At 31.8% G+C, this 18,392-nt stretch overlaps 1 protein-coding gene across 4 annotated transcripts in view; it reads left to right on the forward strand.

The window, feature by feature from the left end:
* Positions 1-18,392, forward strand: part of UPF2 (UPF2 regulator of nonsense mediated mRNA decay) — a 187,820-nt gene that overhangs the window by 29,574 nt on the left and 139,854 nt on the right. For all 4 annotated transcript variants that reach the window (XM_051961295.1, XM_051961293.1, XM_051961297.1 and 1 more), the window contains exons 5-6: positions 4,976-5,173; positions 12,921-13,070. In XM_051961295.1, coding sequence (XP_051817255.1) covers positions 4,976-5,173; positions 12,921-13,070 — 348 coding nt within the window. The remainder of the gene's footprint in view (positions 1-4,975; positions 5,174-12,920; positions 13,071-18,392) is intronic.

The following is an 18,392-nucleotide window of genomic DNA, read 5'->3' on the forward strand; positions in this document are numbered from 1 at the left end:
TTAAATTTATTTAAAAATTTAAAAAATTATTAAAATTTTAATTTTTTTAAAAATAAAGCTTTTATTAATAATTATGCTTGCTATGACATCTTGAAGTACATCTTGAGCTCCTTTGCTCTTTGGAACCATTTCGTTCTGAGGTTTCTGATGGATTCAAAACAGTTACGTCTTTCAGATTTCCTTTCCTTTATAGTTGAAGGCTCTTCTCCAGAATGCTTGAAATGTTTATTGGTTTGTCTTGGGAATTTTTTAATTTAAAGACTACATGTATACATGTTATATGCAGAAAAGGCCTTTTTTTTTTTTAGAGGCAATCTGTGAATTCTTTGAATTGTTTCTTTGTTTTGAGTGCCTAAAAGGCCTGAGCATTTTTCTAATACTATTTCTTTTATTATGGTGCTTAGATTTTTTGACTTGTTATATTCTCCTGAAAAACTTTAGTACTTTTAATTGTTTTGCTTGCATGATTATCATATTTTTTTCATCTTTTAGGTTATCTTTCACTTCTATGTGTTTGTATTACCAGTCATTTATTTTCTTTTGTTTCTTTTGTGAGATTGACTACTAATTAAGTGTGCTGTGTAGGCTATAAATTCTGTTTTTACAGTCCTTATTTCTACTTTAAGCCATTTGTGGACTTCTATTATGGTCCCATGTCCATTGGGGGAATTCCTGGAAGGCTCTTTGCCTCATCACGTGTTTATTTAATTTTCTTTTGTTTTAGACTTTTTATTAATACATAGCTAGGAATATGGGAAGTCATATTCCTTTCTTTTTTTGTTTGTGTTTCTGAATTGATAATTATTTTTATGTCATGGTCTTTAAAGCATGTGTTTACTCTGTTTACCTTTTTAATATTTATTTAAACTATCTCTGTGTTATAATACAGGGCTTCTTAAACTTTTTCCTTTTTCTGGTGACCCTATTTAGACCGAGAAAGTTTTCTATAATTTCAGGTATATAAATATATAAAGTAGACATATAAATCAAACTGTTACTGATAATAAAGCATAATTTTGTGACCACCCCTCCTTCCCATTTAGTTACAAGATCTTATATGGGGTCATGAACCAGTGTTTAAGAAGTTGGTCTTTAATATATGATCAGTTATTATTTTTTATGTTCTAAGATTTACATGTATTCTTTAGAAATCTTGTTTAGAAGATACTAAAACTCTTTAACTCTAGTTTCTCCAATAATTTATTCAGTTCTTTATGTATATTAAGCTGAAGTTAGTAAAAAGGCAAAGTGTTATATTTAAAGAGAGAAAAACAAAAACACATTTCAATTCAGGAAAAAATAACCCCATTATTAGAGACAAATGGAGGAAAACTTAACTTGTATAACTTTAAATCTTAATGAATTAAATAATTAAATGAAAGAATGGCAAATTAGATAAAAAATAACATTATCTGTTGTTTACAAACACATACCTAAAATGTTATAGATAGACATAGAACAAATATGAGAACTTTCAACAAAATGCTTTCTGTATCAAAACTGCCTATTGCATATGAAAAAGTGCTCTGAATCATTTTTGATTAGATAAATGCAAATTAAAACAACTCTTGAGATACTTCCTCACACATATCTGATTGGCTAATATGACAAAAAAGGAAAGTAATAAAGATTGGAGAGGTTGTGGGAACTTTGGGACACTAATGCATTCATTGGTGGTGGAGTTGTGAACCGATTCAGCCATTCTGTGGAGCAATTTGGAACTTGTCCAAAGGGCAGCCAAACTGTGAATATCTTTTTGATTCAGCAATATCACTCTTAAGTCTTTATTCCAAAAAGATCATTAAAAATGGAAAAGAACCTATATGTGAAAAAATATTTATTCAGTCCTTTTCTTTGTGGCAGAATATTAGAAATTGAGAGGATACCCATCAATTGGGGTATACCTGAACAAGCTGTGATATATGAAAGTAATGGAATACTATTGTGTACTAAGAAATGATGAACAGGCAGGTTTCAGAAAAACTTGGGAAGAGATGTATGAACTGATGCTTAGTGAACTCAGTAAAGCAAGGAAAACATTGTACTCATTATCAGTATCTTTATGTGATGAATGACTATGAACGATTCAGCTCTTCTCAGCAAAACAATGATCCAAGAAAGTGTAAAGACCTCATGAAGAAAAGTGCTGATTAATTCATGTCCTGATAAAGAACTGATGGACTCTGAATTCAGATTGAAGCATATTTTATCCTTTCCTGTTTTTTTTCTCTTTTTGATCTTTCTTTCACAACTATGACTAATAGGAAAATATATTTTACATGATAGTACATATGTAAACTATATCAAACTATCTGCCATTTTGACAAGAGTGGAGAAAAATTCAGAACTTGGAATCTTGTAAAAATGAAAGCTAAAATTTTTCTTGACATATAACTGGGGAAAAAATAATTTTCTCCATATCTGATAAATTCAAAAAGCAGTTTTAATCATTCTTACTGGAAAAAAGCAAAAAAAAAAAAATTCATCATAAAAAGATAAATGTAAAAACTACATTTGTTGAAAGGAAGCATACAGACAACAAATCAATATCAACATTAAACTCATATGCCTTTAAAGGCCTTAGCATCTAAATAAATAGAGGAAAAAACTAACTGAAATACGAGACATAGTAATGCAATGGTAGCCCAAGGCTTTTCCCCTTCCATCAATTTTCAGTAAGTCTTCTGAAAGAAAAACAAAATTGGAAATGTAGAATTGAACAGATTTCTGGAGAAATTACAGTTCAAGATACTTAAGAGCATTTTTTAAATAGAACTTGCTAAAGATTATGCAGTTTTCTCAGTAGTGTATCAGAATTTTACAAAAACAGGTAATAGGGCATAGAGATAATTACAAATAAGTATAAAAAGGCATAAATAATTAGTACATCCTCTAAAGACTTTAATAAACATAATATTCTGTCCGTGGAACATACATAAAAGGCACAGACCCAAATTGAGACTTATATAATCCTGAATAATGAGGGAACCAAAGAAGTCATATAAATAATAATTACAAGAAAGAAACTGATAGGGATGAAGTGCCACCATTTCTTCTATGCAACTAAAGAAACCTCAAAATAAAAATTATGTCCCTTACTACACACATTGATAAAATAGAAAAGGGCATTAATGAAGTGCTTATATCTGGGGTACTTAATTCATGTCCTGATAAAGAACTGATGGACTCTGAATTCAGATTGAAGCATATTTTATCCTTTCCTGTTTTTTTTCTCTTTTTGATCTTTCTTTCACAACTATGACTAATAGGAAAATATATTTTACATGATAGTACATATGTAAACTATATCAAACTATCTGCCATTTTGACAAGAGTGGAGAAAAATTCAGAACTTGGAATCTTGTAAAAATGAAAGCTAAAATTTTTCTTGACATATAACTGGGGAAAAAATAATTTTCTCCATATCTGATAAATTCAAAAAGCAGTTTTAATCATTCTTACTGGAAAAAAGCAAAAAAAAAAAAATTCATCATAAAAAGATAAATGTAAAAACTACATTTGTTGAAAGGAAGCATACAGACAACAAATCAATATCAACATTAAACTCATATGCCTTTAAAGGCCTTAGCATCTAAATAAATAGAGGAAAAAACTAACTGAAATACGAGACATAGTAATGCAATGGTAGCCCAAGGCTTTTCCCCTTCCATCAATTTTCAGTAAGTCTTCTGAAAGAAAAACAAAATTGGAAATGTAGAATTGAACAGATTTCTGGAGAAATTACAGTTCAAGATACTTAAGAGCATTTTTTAAATAGAACTTGCTAAAGATTATGCAGTTTTCTCAGTAGTGTATCAGAATTTTACAAAAACAGGTAATAGGGCATAGAGATAATTACAAATAAGTATAAAAAGGCATAAATAATTAGTACATCCTCTAAAGACTTTAATAAACATAATATTCTGTCCGTGGAACATACATAAAAGGCACAGACCCAAATTGAGACTTATATAATCCTGAATAATGAGGGAACCAAAGAAGTCATATAAATAATAATTACAAGAAAGAAACTGATAGGGATGAAGTGCCACCATTTCTTCTATGCAACTAAAGAAACCTCAAAATAAAAATTATGTCCCTTACTACACACATTGATAAAATAGAAAAGGGCATTAATGAAGTGCTTATATCTGGGGTACTTAACTCTTTTCTAAGAAAAGACTTTTCTATTTTACTAATTCCTTTCTTAACATAAAGGCATTAATTTTATTTGTGCAGAATGTGGCCTTTTTTTTTTTTTTGGGTATTGTAATTCTATCACTTGTTTGAGTAAAAATCTGTCTTCTACCTACAACTATGAAGGGCATATAAATTACATCTAAGTTTTTAATAGTATGATATTTAAGATTCAAATCATGTATTTATTCTGTATTGGACATTATTGATATTATCAATATTCTATTTGAAAATATAGACTCAATTATTTAAAGAACATTTTTATTGAGGTAATAATAGTAATAGTACATAGGCATTTGTTATAAAAACTATTAACTATGTGATTAGTTCTGTTGATATTAGATGTTATAGCAGTGCAGAAAAAATATTATGAGGTGTTTGCTAAAAGACAGAAGTTTTTCATAGAGACCCAATATATCACATAGCTTTCTAATTTTTTTTTTAAGTTTACAAACTTAAAAACTGGTTAAAAAATAACTACTTATGCCTCCCATTTCATTTTTTGCACTATGTATTTCTTTCCAGTGTTTTAAACAAGTTTTTGAACTTTTTAAAAATGTCCAGATTTTGTTTAAAATAAAAGATGGTATTATAAAAGTTTGTTTTTTTTTTTTCTTTAACTTAAATAAGATATGTTAATTTGGATATTTATTAGCATGTTCTGGTTATGATTTTAACATAGCTTTAAAATGAAAATGCTTATTGAGTAAAATAAGCATTTTTTTTGTTATGTTCAATATGTATACAGTGGTGCTAACTATATGTGCTTTGTTTGTAGAGCATGGCCCTGGAATTGATATCTTTACACCTGGTAAACCTGGAGAGTATGACTTAGAAGGTGGTATATGGGAGGATGAAGATGCTCGAAATTTTTATGAGAACCTTATTGATTTGAAGGCTTTTGTTCCAGCCATTTTGTTTAAAGACAATGAAAGAACATATCAGAGCAAAGACTCTAATAAAGAAGATTCCAAAGGTAATATTACAAATATATTTAAAAATATACAGAAATCTGTTTCAAAAAATATTTTGCCTGGGGTTATTTTAATTATAATTAAGGTCATTTTGTTAATTTTAAGATTTTTGAGGTGATAGGGATAAATTTTGCTAGCTAGGTGATTTAGTTGAAGTGATCATAATACACTGTGATTTTTGGTAATAGCATGTTGGTTTGAACATACTCCAATTGGTGATTATATTTATTAATACTTAATGAATACATATAAGATTCTGATAAGAATGTTTCTTCAAAATGTGACAGATGGTGTATAAACTGTTATTGTTATATTTAAACTCAAGGCTCTCTTTTAGTATCATACTTGTATGTGAGGAGTCTTCAGTGTTTTTGTGAGGAACTACTTCTTGATTCTGAAAGCTAAGAAGGGTGATTATGTACTTATATAATCTTTGTTTTGTCTGGATATAGAAATTACTGTTTCTGGGAACTCAGGGAATTCTGTGATTCTCCTAGAGCTCATAACAAACTGCAAAGTGATAGGTGTACAATGTGGATATTTCTTTGTAAAGGCTTTGAGATTTGCAGTCGATTGTGATATACTGTTTGAATTTCCTTGACAGACTTTTCAGCAACATTTTAAAAATTGTTACTTTGTGGTTCAGTGAATTGTGATGTTTGAGATTTGTTTGCTTTGTGATTGGGCAGATATTCTTAAAAGTACTTAGTACTGTAGTATCAATATATCATTGTTTACATTTCTTTTCTAGGAGGAATGTGTCATAGAATGTTTCTCATTCTTAGCATTTTATTAAAAAATCTTAGAATTTTAAATTATTTTTGGTTTAGTTTTGTTGTTAGTGATTTTTTTTTTTAAACAGATAGTGGGGTGGGGGTAGGTAGGGCCAGAGGAGAGGCTGCTTATCCTTGAACAATATGGAAAACATTTCATGTTGCCTCATCCATTGGAATATGACTACAAAGGGATCATAGTGAATGAAAATTACCACTGTACTTTTGTGAAATTTTTAAGTACAAAAATTAGACTATGTTGAACTTTTAACGAATATTATCTTTATGATGTATCACTATGAGACTCTTAAGTTGTCAGCTTTTATTTTTTTTTTTTTTACTAAATACTAAATTTCAGTGAAAGGTAACATACTTGTGTTTGTAATTCTAAAGTATTTTTTTTGCCCAAGGTCATTTTCTAAAATATTTGTTGACTAATAGTTTTTCTGATTTTTAAGACTTTAAGAATTTTTTTTTTACATTCTAAACTAGGTTACCATAACCATATTTATATACTACTATGCGATAATAATGTAAATATGACTTATTTATTGAATTTTGTTTGTCTCTTTTTCCTGAGACCATTGGGGTTGGAGAAGTAATATGGCAATGAATTATGACATTGAAAAATTACCTTTTGTTAAAGGTATTTATGTATTTGAAACTTCACTTTAGCTCTTTCAGTCACTTTCCATTTTAGTGATACTGCATTCTTGATTTGAGCTGAATAGATATATCTCCTTCTTGCCTGCTCTTATGTACATTACCAAAAGTTTGTTTTCAGTAATAGGCAAAAGCATCAATCCTTAAATTGATGACAAGCAGAAGAAAGATCAGAACTTACAGCAACCTATTAATAACTCTTAGGTGGTTACTTTATACCCATCTAAATTTTCTTGATTTACAAGGCCATTCATAATCTGGTTCCAGCAACTTTTCTAGTCTTATTCCAATTGTTCTCTAACTTTTCTGAAGCACAGAAGGTTCATAGTGACTAGTCCCTGAACTGATTGACAACTGACAAACTGAAATTCTTTAAGCAGTGGTCTGATCTTGTTACTAGTTCAAGAAATTTTAGGAGTTCCCTATTGTCTTCAGGATAAAATGAGTATTTTGTCAAGCTTTTAAAGCCCTTTGCAATCTTGGCTAAAGCTTATTCACATTATTATTCTTCATTTTACATTTTAGCCAAACTGGCCTCTTTGCTATTCTCCATACTTGATATTCCATCTCCTTTTTCCTTGCCTTTGGGTAAGCTCTGTGTCTCCTTGCTTGAATATCCTCTTTCTTCACCTCCCACTTAAGTAATGCAAGCATCATCACTTTATTTTACTGAAATGCTTTACCACTTGGTATCTCTATATTAGGGGTCTTCAAATTACGGCCGCGGACCAAATGCAGCAGCTGAGGACGTTTATCCCCCTCAACCAGGGCTATGAAGTTTCTTTATTTAAAGGCCCACAAAACAAAGTTTTTGTTTTTACTATGATCCTGTCCTCCAATAGTCTGAGGGACAGTGAACTGGCCCCCTATTTAAAAAGTTTGAGGACCCCTGCTCTTATATCATCTATACTATTATTGGGGTTTTTTCCTTTGTTTTTACTACAACATCTCTTAAATGCAATTTTTATGCATGATTCTTTGATGGTATTTTTAAAAATAAATTTTTGTTGTCATTTCATTGTTATATGGACTGTGGCTTTCCCATCATCCCTTTTTCCTCCAATATAACAAAAAAAACCATTTTTTATAAAAGAGGGGAAAAAATTGACAAAAGTGATCTATATATTGAAAAAAAAATTTACACTATATTTGGTTTATGTTGAACAAAATCCGACACTATATTTGTTATTCTATATTCATAGGATTCCCCTACTCTCAAAGGAGAGAAGTGAGATGTCTCCTCATTATCTCTTCTTTAGGGGTCAAGCATATTTTATAGTTTCACAGCATCAATTTTCAGTTGTTTTGTGTTGGTAATTCTTTTTGTTTACATTGTTATAATATGATATAAAGGAAAAAAGAAGATAAAGCTCCCTATTATTTGGCTTCATGTTTTATCAGTTTTATTTCCCCTTATTCCTGCAGTATACATACACACAAACACACATATTCATTTTCCCTCTCCTTCCCCTCTCCCCCCCTCCCATTCAGGGTATTCCAGTTTCTTTTCTGTCCCTTACAAGTGCCTTCTTCAATTCCAATTCTGTGTTTTTATTACTTCTCTTTTCATTCCACAACTTCTCAGGAAGCTGTGTTACTCAGGATCTAGCCAACCTACTTGTGGTCTCTATTTCCCCTGTGACTTCTCAGTCAGTGCTTTATGGTTCTTCAGTCTGCCTGTGACCTTTATCCTTTCCCCCTGAGATTTTCCAGGAAATATTGCATCCCCCCAAATTCAGCTGTCCAGATGTCTTATGGCCTCTTTTGAGTCTTACTGTCAAGGTATCCTTCAGCCCTGGGTCTAAACTCTGGCTTTTGCCTTGGCTCCAGGTCTTTTTCCAATATTCTGGAAATAGTTTCCAGATCAGATTGACCTCATATTGCTGTCTTCTGTCTTTCTGTTATGGGGAATTCCTTCCCATTTGGGAGTCAGGCCTCCTGAGGTTCACAGGACTGAGTATCACCATCTACTACAAGATGGTAGTCACTGATAATCTGCCAGCATTCACTCTTCAATGATTGACATATTCCCTCCCTATCATGCTCTATTCCAGTGATTCTAAATCCCTGGCTGTTAGTGTAAAAACCTTCCTTTCCACTTCTGGCAAACTCTGGTTTGTTTGTTCCATAGTTAACAAATTTGCTTTCAATTTTCTTTCTCACTTCTGGGACTCATTGAAACCTGGTTAGCTATTGATAATGAGAGTTATCCCTAGCAATATTCTCTAGTATGGGGTACACTTTAACTTTCCAGCTTGATGAGGTTCCCAGAACACTTTTTGTTTTCCATTGTCTATTCAAGACATTCTCTTTACACTACCAAGTAACTTTTCTTTCTATGGGGTTTTCTCAGTATTTATCATCCCATCAACATTCTGGTAGGTGTTACATTCTGATTTCTCCTTCCTTACTCTGTGAGATCAGCACCTGTCTCAAGGTCTTTTCCTCCCCAACTCCTGCCCACACACCCTTCAATATACATATAGTAGTACCTCAAGAACCTTGACTTCCCAGTTTCACAGTTTACTCATTTCCTATGACCTACTTTCCAACAATTCTATTTTATTTTACACAGCAATATGCTCAACCTCCAAGAGTTTATGAATGCTAATAATATTCCTTTATCAGATCATAATCTTTTATGTAGCTCTGTTTCTTTTTATTTTATTATCCTTAACCCTGTTCTTCTTTCTCACTGTGATCTCTCTTTCACCCTCAGTTCTCTCCTGACCATTAATCCTTCACTGAGTTATGCTCTCTTCCTTACCTTATCTTGATGTCTTGGTGTACCAATTTAGCTATATACCATCTTCTTTTAAATGGCTATCCCTTCATCCTGTCAATAGTGCCTTTGTGTAAAACCCAATTTGGATTATTTCCTCCATCAGCTGTCTTTGTTGCTATTCATATGTTGATGAATGAATTTGGAGAAAACTGAAAATATGGTGACTGGGTCCACTACAAATTTTTATTATATAATCTTTAAGTAGGTCCTCATTATTATTACATCAAGGCAATTTTAAAAAATAACTTCCTAATTGATTCACTATCCTACTTTCTGCAATGACTTTTCCCTGCCCTATCAGATTTCCCAAGAAATCCTCTCCCCTTATTCTCTCATTTGAAAACCAACCTTTCTCCCTAAAATTGAGGCCATTCACTCATTCTCCTCTTTCTCTTCATCTCATAACACTAAGATCTTTTATTGTTATCTTCTTCTTCATCCTTGTCTTAGATTGAAAGTGTCACTTGGCAAAGGAAATCAATCCTCTGAATATATTCTTGATCCCCTTCTTCCATCTTTGCTTTTTTCAGCAAATTGCCTCCTCTGTTATCCACACTTTTAAACTAATAGTTTTCAGTCTCTTTCTTTTTACTAGTGCCTTTTTTGTTGCCTGTAAAGACGATCTGCCATCTATTAAGGGGGAAAAAACTCTTTTAACAAAGAATTGGTAATCAAAGAGGTGCCCAATAATTGGAAAATGGATGAACAAATTGTGGTATATGAACATAATGGAATATTTTTGTGCTATAAGAGTTGACAAGCAGAAGGATTTCAGAAGAACCTGGAAAGACTTACATGGACTGATGCAAAGTGAAATGAGCAGAAACAGAAGAATATTGTACACAGTAATAGCAACATTGTGATGATCAACTGTGATGGCTTAGTTCTTCTCAACAATACAATGATTCAAGACAGTATCTAAAGACTCACGATGGAAAATGCAGTCTACATGTAGAGAAAGAACTGATGGAGTCTGAATATAGATTAAAGCATACTGCTGTCAATTTAAAATTTTTCATGCTTTTTCCTCCCTTTTTTCCCCCTTTTTATTTTTTTCTTTTACAAGCTGACTTAATATGAAAATGTTTTACATGATTACATATATATTATCTATATCAAATTTCTTACCATCTTAGAGAAGAGGAGAGGGGAGGGAGGAAGAAAATTTGGAACTCAAAATTTTATAATGATAAAAAAAAAGAGAGTTAAAATTGTCTTTACATGTAATTGGAAAGAAATTTTAAAATATTATTTAAAACAAAAAAGAAAACTCCCTTCTTCTGTTCATTTCCTTTAGCTTAATCATACATCTTCTCTCTTTTGCGGCTAACTTTGAGAATGCTAGTTATGTTGAGTACCATTACTTCTTTTACTTTTTTTTTTTTTAAGAAATAGAAAGGAGAATGGGGAAAAATATTGGTAAAACTAATCAATAATATTTCAGGGAAAAAAAGTCTGAAAATAAATGCAATCTTTTACCTCTGTGGACCTCTTATTTCTGCAAAAGAGTAGAGTTGGGAGTGTTTTCTCAGAGATCTCTTCTGTGGGACTCATTTCTTAACACTAAGATGTCTTTTACTGTTATTTCCTATTTAATCCTTGTCTTGGGTAAAAACGTGTCACTTGGCAAAGGAAATTGTTTTTCTTTTTTTTTTTTTTTTTTTTTAACATTTTCTTTTTTTCTTTTGTAATTAGTAGCATTCACTTTTATCTCTTTGTGGTTCTTCTATCCCATTCTATTGTGGAAATTACTGTTTATATTATATTTTTTTGGCTCTACTTCACTCAAATAAATCTATACATCTGTAAATATATCACATTTGTATAATAACATTGCGTTCCATTTATGTACCCATAGCATATTTAGTCACTCTCCAGTTGATGGATATTTAATTTGTTCCCATTGTTTGCTACCACAAGAAATGCTACTATTAATATTTTGGTGGGCATAACAAAACTAATGAATTAATTAGATGTTTTTTTTTCAAATGAACCAACCCTTTACCCTCCCCCCCACTATGAGAATGCAAGAAAAACAAAACCATGTTACAAACATATATAATGAAAGAAAATTTCCAAATTGACCATGTTTAAAAATGTTTTACTGTGTACTCTTGAGTTATATGGCTACTATTTATCAATGACCCCCTTGTGGTGTAAATCTAGGTGAATCTTGGGATCAAAGGTATGGTCATTTTAATCACTGGTTGCACAATTCCAAATTGCTTTCCAAATCATAGGTCTACCAAAAATGCAATAATGTGGAGTATTTTCTCTTTTTTCTAAATAATTAGTGGACTGGCTTCCGATTTCCTCTTTCAACAGAAACTGGTCTCTTAATTGCCAAATCAAATGGCCTTTTCTCATCCTTCTTGACCTTTCTTCAGACTTTGACACAGCTCATTACTGTCTTATCTTTGATACTATCTTTTAAATTTTCAACACTACTCTTATCCTTTGGTTTCTCCTCTTTCCTATCTGACTCTCCTCAGACTCCTGTGTGAGAGCTTTATCCAGGCCTGTTAACTATGAGTGTCTGAACCCCCTACTCTTCTCTTTCATTATTATTTCACTTAGTAATCTTATCAGCTTCCATAGATTTAGTTATCCTTTCCAACCCGGAAATTCTCTGTTCTCATTATTAAGTCTACACTTCTCTTCTGACCTCCAGTCCCACATGTTCAGTTGTCTAAGGAACATCTTGGAACTAGATGTGCTAAAGACATCTTAAACTCAACATGTCCAAAACAGGATTTAGTCTTTTCCTGCAAAAGCTCCCCTCAGTTACATTATTTTTTATCCCTTATATATTTAATAGAAGGGTATATAGTAGATAACCAAATATATATTTTTTACTTGCACTCATACACACACATTTAATAACATCTCTGAAATTTTAATGAAGGCAGTACAACAGTCTGATTTTTCCCTTGCACTTTTATCCCCTAGTGCCTAGTCCAGTGCCTGGAACATGATAGGCACTTAAAAATACTTGTTGATTGGTTGATTTGATTTTCAGACAGAGCTAGCTTTTTATTAATACCTTTTTTCTGGAATGTTAAATATACTTGTGAAGTGTTATGATGGTCTAATTATAATATCATCACATTAAAAAATTTTCACATTTGTGGTAGCAAAGGTTTATAGAACATGAATATTTTTAAGTGGTAGAAGTGAAATGAAATAATTTAATCAAATTCTTGTCTATTTACATTAGAGGCAGTGTGGTATAATGGGTAGAGAGCTGACTTTTGAGCCAGGAAGATCTCTCAAGTCCAACCTCTGATAACTAGTGATTCTGTGATTCCAAGCACATCATTTAATCCCTCTATTTTCTAGGCAATCTCTAAGACTTTAAGTTGCAGAGAATGCATTGTACCTGTATTGGTAGAGGGAGTTTTCTTAAAAGGGAATTCTCTGTACCAATGAAATCACAGGTTCAGTCCTGATCCCTGTCCCTATTTTACACAGCACACCTGAAATTAGTAACACACAATTCAAAGATCCTTTTGCTGTCTCTTGAAATAGAGTCAAAGGAACCTAAGGATAATAAAGATGTGTCAAATACAGATGATTTGGAACTTGAGTTGGAGAACCTGGAAATTAATGATGATACTTTGGAATTAGAGGGTGGTGATGAAGCAGAAGACCTTACAAAGAAACTTCTTGATGAACAAGGTAAAGCATAATTTTTGTAAAACATTTAGATTTAATTTTTGGATAATTTTGTACATAAACCCCTTTTATTAGCATATGAGATACTAGAAACTTACAGCTATTGACCCTGTGTTCTAAAGTTATTAGGTGATTACTTTGGGGGAATTGATCTTTATAATAAAAATGCTGTATATGTCTGCATGAACGCAAATTATTGATATTAAGTAGATGGGAAAATGAGGACTTTATAATTAATTGACATTTTACTTTTTCACTGCTTGACAGCATTTCCCAAATACTGAACTTATTTTAATTGCATGCTTCCAATATTTACAGATTAGCCATAAATTTATTTGAACATGATTCTTAATTTTGATAGATATATAGCAAAGATACACATTATTATGTTAGTGTTGGCAATTTAACTTAGAGAATCTGAATTTGAAGGATCCTTAGAGGCCATTGAATACGATTTGTACCTGAACAGGAATCATTCAACGAGTATTTATTAAGTGCTCGCTATGTACCAGGTGTTTGCTAAGTGCTAGGTATAAAAGGAAAAGCAAAAATAGTCCTTGCCTTCAAAAATCTGGGGAGATAGCATGTAAATAACTAGGTACATATAAGAGCTACACAGAATAGATAAGGGTATCATGTCTTACTCTCTGAGAGCAGAAGATATTAGCAGCCACAAGGACTGGGAAATGTCTCCTACAGAAGGTAAGATGTGAAATGAGTCTTGATGGAACCCAGGGAAATTGAGATTTGGAGATGAGGGAGTGAAACATTCCTGGCACTGCTGGTGGGAAGGTGATACCTAGAGCAAAGTCTTATTTTTTTTTAAGTAGAATACTGTAGGTTCCTCAGTGAATACATGGAGGGAATATAAATGTCAGAAGATTGTAAAGGTTTAAAAGGACAAAGTTATGAAGAGCTTTAAATTCTAAACCAAAGGTTTTAATTTTTGATCCTGGAGCTTATCAGGAATCATTGGATTTCATTATGTAGGGGTCTTACATGGACGGGTATGTACTTTAGAAATATTATTTTGGCAGCCAAGTAAAATCTGTATTGGAGTGGGGAGAAATGGTTATCTAATCTTTGACAGAAAAATTATAGAGAGGGACAGCCCACCATCTCCCTAGGCAAGCCATTTCACTTTTGTGTAACTCTACTTGTAAGGAAGTATCAAGTCTAAATTTTCCTCTTTGCAACTTAAATCCATTGTTCTACCTTTTCCCCTTTGGAACCAAACTGAACAAGTCTAATTCCTCTTCTTTGGTAACTCTTCAGTTACTTTAAGACAGCTGTCATTTCCCCTGTTTGCTTGGCTTTCCCTACCTACCCTATACCTGCAGTCTTCTCTTCTCCAGGATGAACATCCCCAGTTTCTTCACTGATCCTCATATATGGCTTGCAGTTGATGTCCTTCATCATCCTTTTTATAAGCTGCAGAGCATCCAGGGAAGAGCAATGTTCTTCTTATAGCAGTACCAAGTACTGACCACAGTACTCCATATGTGGTCTGACCAAGGCAGAGTACGGAGGACCATCACCTCCCAAATCTAGATAAAGTACCTCTTATTGTCACCTAGGTAGTTTAATTGATTCATTGACCTTGGGATCCACTAAGATTCCCAGCTCCTTTTCAGAATAAATTACTGCCTTGTCTCCCCTGTTTTATACTTGGGAAATTCAAAATGTGTTCAGTGATGTGATGTGGGAGAACTCTAGATATCTGGTTTATTTGGGGCTTGCAGTCTCCAATCTATATATGATTTGCCAGTTGAAACAAAGAATACAATGTTGGATGTTGTAGGGAAGGGCCCCAAGCTGCTGTTCTGCTTTGAAACTTGACTTAAGGGTTGAGCTTTCCTGTTTTTAAACTCTAACAAATTATGCTTCATGTTCATCTGCTTAGATATCTTTTCTGTTACCCTGTGGCTAAATAAATCTCTATACACTAGTCAATACCTCTTCTTTTCCATAAAAATAGCATGAAAATTTTTGTCAAATGCTTTGCTAAAATCTTAAGTCAACCATGACTCCTGTATTCTCTAGTAACTTTGTCAGTTATGAAGTTAGATTTGTCTGTACTGATGTTTAGGGTTTTTGTTTATTTGTTAATAAAGCTACACTGGCTATCTGTGATCTCTAATTTCTGTTTCCTAACATATTTATGATATGTTTTTCTGGAATACTTTTAATGCAATTGTATAATTGAAGATTGAAAGTAGGTCTTTTGGTCACTATGAGATCCATGATGCCATATCTTCATACTGGCTAACTTTTAAAAATGTCTTACCTAATATTATCAGCTAATATAAAGAAGGTCTTAATTCAGTTCCCTAAAATAGTCACATATATTTGAATTTGTACTATTTGAAGTTATAATTTTATAAAACATGGTAATTCTAGTACATCTAGAAATATATTGTGCAAATTTGAAAAATGGCAATACTTGAAGGGATTCATTACTGACAGTAATAATCTAGTTGTACATTATCCTGGCAAGAATTAGATGGTAAGAAAGCGTATTGAATATGTGCCTAGGAAAGAGTAAACATTCTTGGAGGCCTGGAGAAAAGGATGGAAGAAATCAGTGTTTTAGTATTTTTTTACTTAATCTGGAAGAGGACAGCATTTATACTGGATAGTGAGATGTGGGAAGCTTAATTTTTTGTTTTCCCCTTTATTTATGGGAGCAGCTATGTGATAGAATATTAAACTTTTGCATGTGGAGTCAGGAAGAAATAAATTCACATCTGACCGTATGTGCCATTCTGGGACTCTGACTTAAGTCACTCAACCTATTTTAGTCCAAATTTTCTCATATGCAAAATGGGAATAATAAAAGCACCTGCTTCATAAGAATTGTAAAAATTAACATACACAAATCATTTTACAAATCTCAAAGTACTACCTAAATGTTAGTTATTACTAATATTATTATTTCGTTTTTTAAAATGTCTGCCAAGTAGTATTTTCTGTTCTTGAAAAGAGATAAGGAATATAGTACTCCTGTGATTGTTATATGTATTTCACTAAGATAAAATGATACATATTCGTTGATAATATATTAACTGATTATAAATTGTTTTTATACTTGGGAAACTCAAAATGTGTTCATTGATGTGATGTGGGAGAACTCTAAATATCTGGTTTACTTGGGGCTTGCAGTCTCCAATTTAGATGTAAATGCATAAATGATTATATCTTGAGACTGTTTAATAGAATTGAATGTGATTTCATAAATTTTTTAAAAATTGGATTTAAGTAATTTTACTGTTAAGTCAAATATGACAGAATCATAATGATGTTCTACTGCATTACATTTACATTTGAACCTAGTAATTTTTAATGGTAACCACTTGGTATGTTCTTGGCTTTTTGTTTTTGAAAACTTAAAAAGAAGTTAGCTTTTTACTTTTTGTTCAATAAATTTAAGTTTTCATAGAATGTATGTTGACTTTCAGTGATGCATGGCAGGGATCAACAACCTATGACCTTTAAGATGATTCTGAGTAACCGCAAAATTGAGTAGGCAGAATTTGTCTTTGGTATCCTTACCTTATTTATTTATTTAATTTAATTTGATTTAATTTGATTTTTCCTTGCATGCCCTAATACTCTCATCTCCCCTGGGTATGTTCTACCTTTTGGGTATATAATCCATGTTCTATTTGTCTGCTGGATAGGTTGTCATTTGATCCCAGCCATGTTTGTTATTTGCTAAGGTATTAGTTGATAACTTTATGAGTACATGTAAATAAAAGTCTTTAGGACTGTTTTTTTTAGGGTTGGATTATAGAAATTGAATAGTACAGAAGATCCTCAATTCTCATTCTTCATTTGTTCCATTAAGAGGTTTGGGGGCGTATTCCCATAAGAGGTTCCTTCCATAATTCTACTTAGGGGTCCTAGCACAAAAGGTAGGACTTAAACTCTCAATTGCCTCATAAATGAATTAATACATGAAGATTTAGCATGCCAGCTGTGAAAGGTTGTCAACCTCTGTGGTTCATGGCTTGACCTTGACCAGTGACTCTGAACTCTTTGAACTACTCTGTACTTGTTAGTTTTCTTGGGATTTTGTAGTTACATATTCTTCCAAAAATATTTGTTGTTGAATGGTAATAGTGGTGTGCAAAAAAACTGGGACAAAAAGAAATCATTATATTTGTTGACTTTTGATGACTTTTTTCCATTAAAAAAAAAACTTAATGTACAATATTTTCCTTTTGCTGCAGTTGTTTTACAAAACTTGGTATAGAATTTATGAATTGACATTTTCATTCTTGATCATGAAACAATACCCATTTCAAATTATAAGCTTTTTATGAGGAGTACATTTTTTTAAATCTGTCCTTAATTATAGCCAATGATATGTTCGAGCTGGCTCAAGAGAGCTGATTGTTAAAATTTCAGGAACTTGGAGAATTGATTGTTAAGCAAAACCTGTGTACAGTTCAATCAATGGGTAAAGTTATTTGTTACTTTAAAAGAATTGGTATGTATTTTCAATTACTTTAAATAGTTGCAGCTTTATTACTGAATATTTGAAAATGAACTTAATTGCTTTTTGTTCTGATGGTATGAATATAATTCTGGGAATAAAATTGAGTAGCATTGATATTGTTAAACAGTTTCTTATAATTATTTGACATTGTTAAAACTCTACCAATTGAAATTATTTTGATTCAGTATTTGAAATAAAATTAATTATTTAAAAATGTTTTTGGATAAAATTTATTCTGTTCATCACAAATCTAATAAAAATCAAGTTAAAAACTGAAATTTGAAATTCTTAAAATTAGTTGAGTACTAGAACCAAGAAGGGTGGCATGTGGTTTAAAAACTGCTACTGCTTATTATATGGGTTGTACTGCATTTTCTATGCATTTTTCTCATTCTTTTTTTTCTAGCATGGCAAAGACATTAATGAACATTCATTTTCTGCAAAACTTTGCTTTAATATTCTTGAAGAATTTTCATTACTTTTACTTGCATTTTAGTGAAAGTCAGCTAACATTCAGAAAGCACAAAATCACAACATAAAAGTTTTGGAAAATTTAAAGATTGGTGTCAGAAAACATGAATCTTAAATTGAAGATTTAATTTTCAGTATGATAAGTTTAGAAAAATTCTACCTAACAAAAATAATATTGCCATAACATAAAAATAAAGCTTAATGATTCTTCACAAAAGATTTTTTTGTGGTGGAATACTTTATATTTAGTGATAATAAACATTAATTTATTCTGTAATTTCTAAATTTTTCTTTATCAGATTGATATCAATCTGATCTCAATTGATATCTCAATCTCAAGATATCAAATCTTC

The sequence above is a fragment of the Antechinus flavipes genome, chromosome 5 (genome assembly GCF_016432865.1).
Source record: "Antechinus flavipes isolate AdamAnt ecotype Samford, QLD, Australia chromosome 5, AdamAnt_v2, whole genome shotgun sequence".
NCBI lineage: Eukaryota > Metazoa > Chordata > Mammalia > Dasyuromorphia > Dasyuridae > Antechinus > Antechinus flavipes.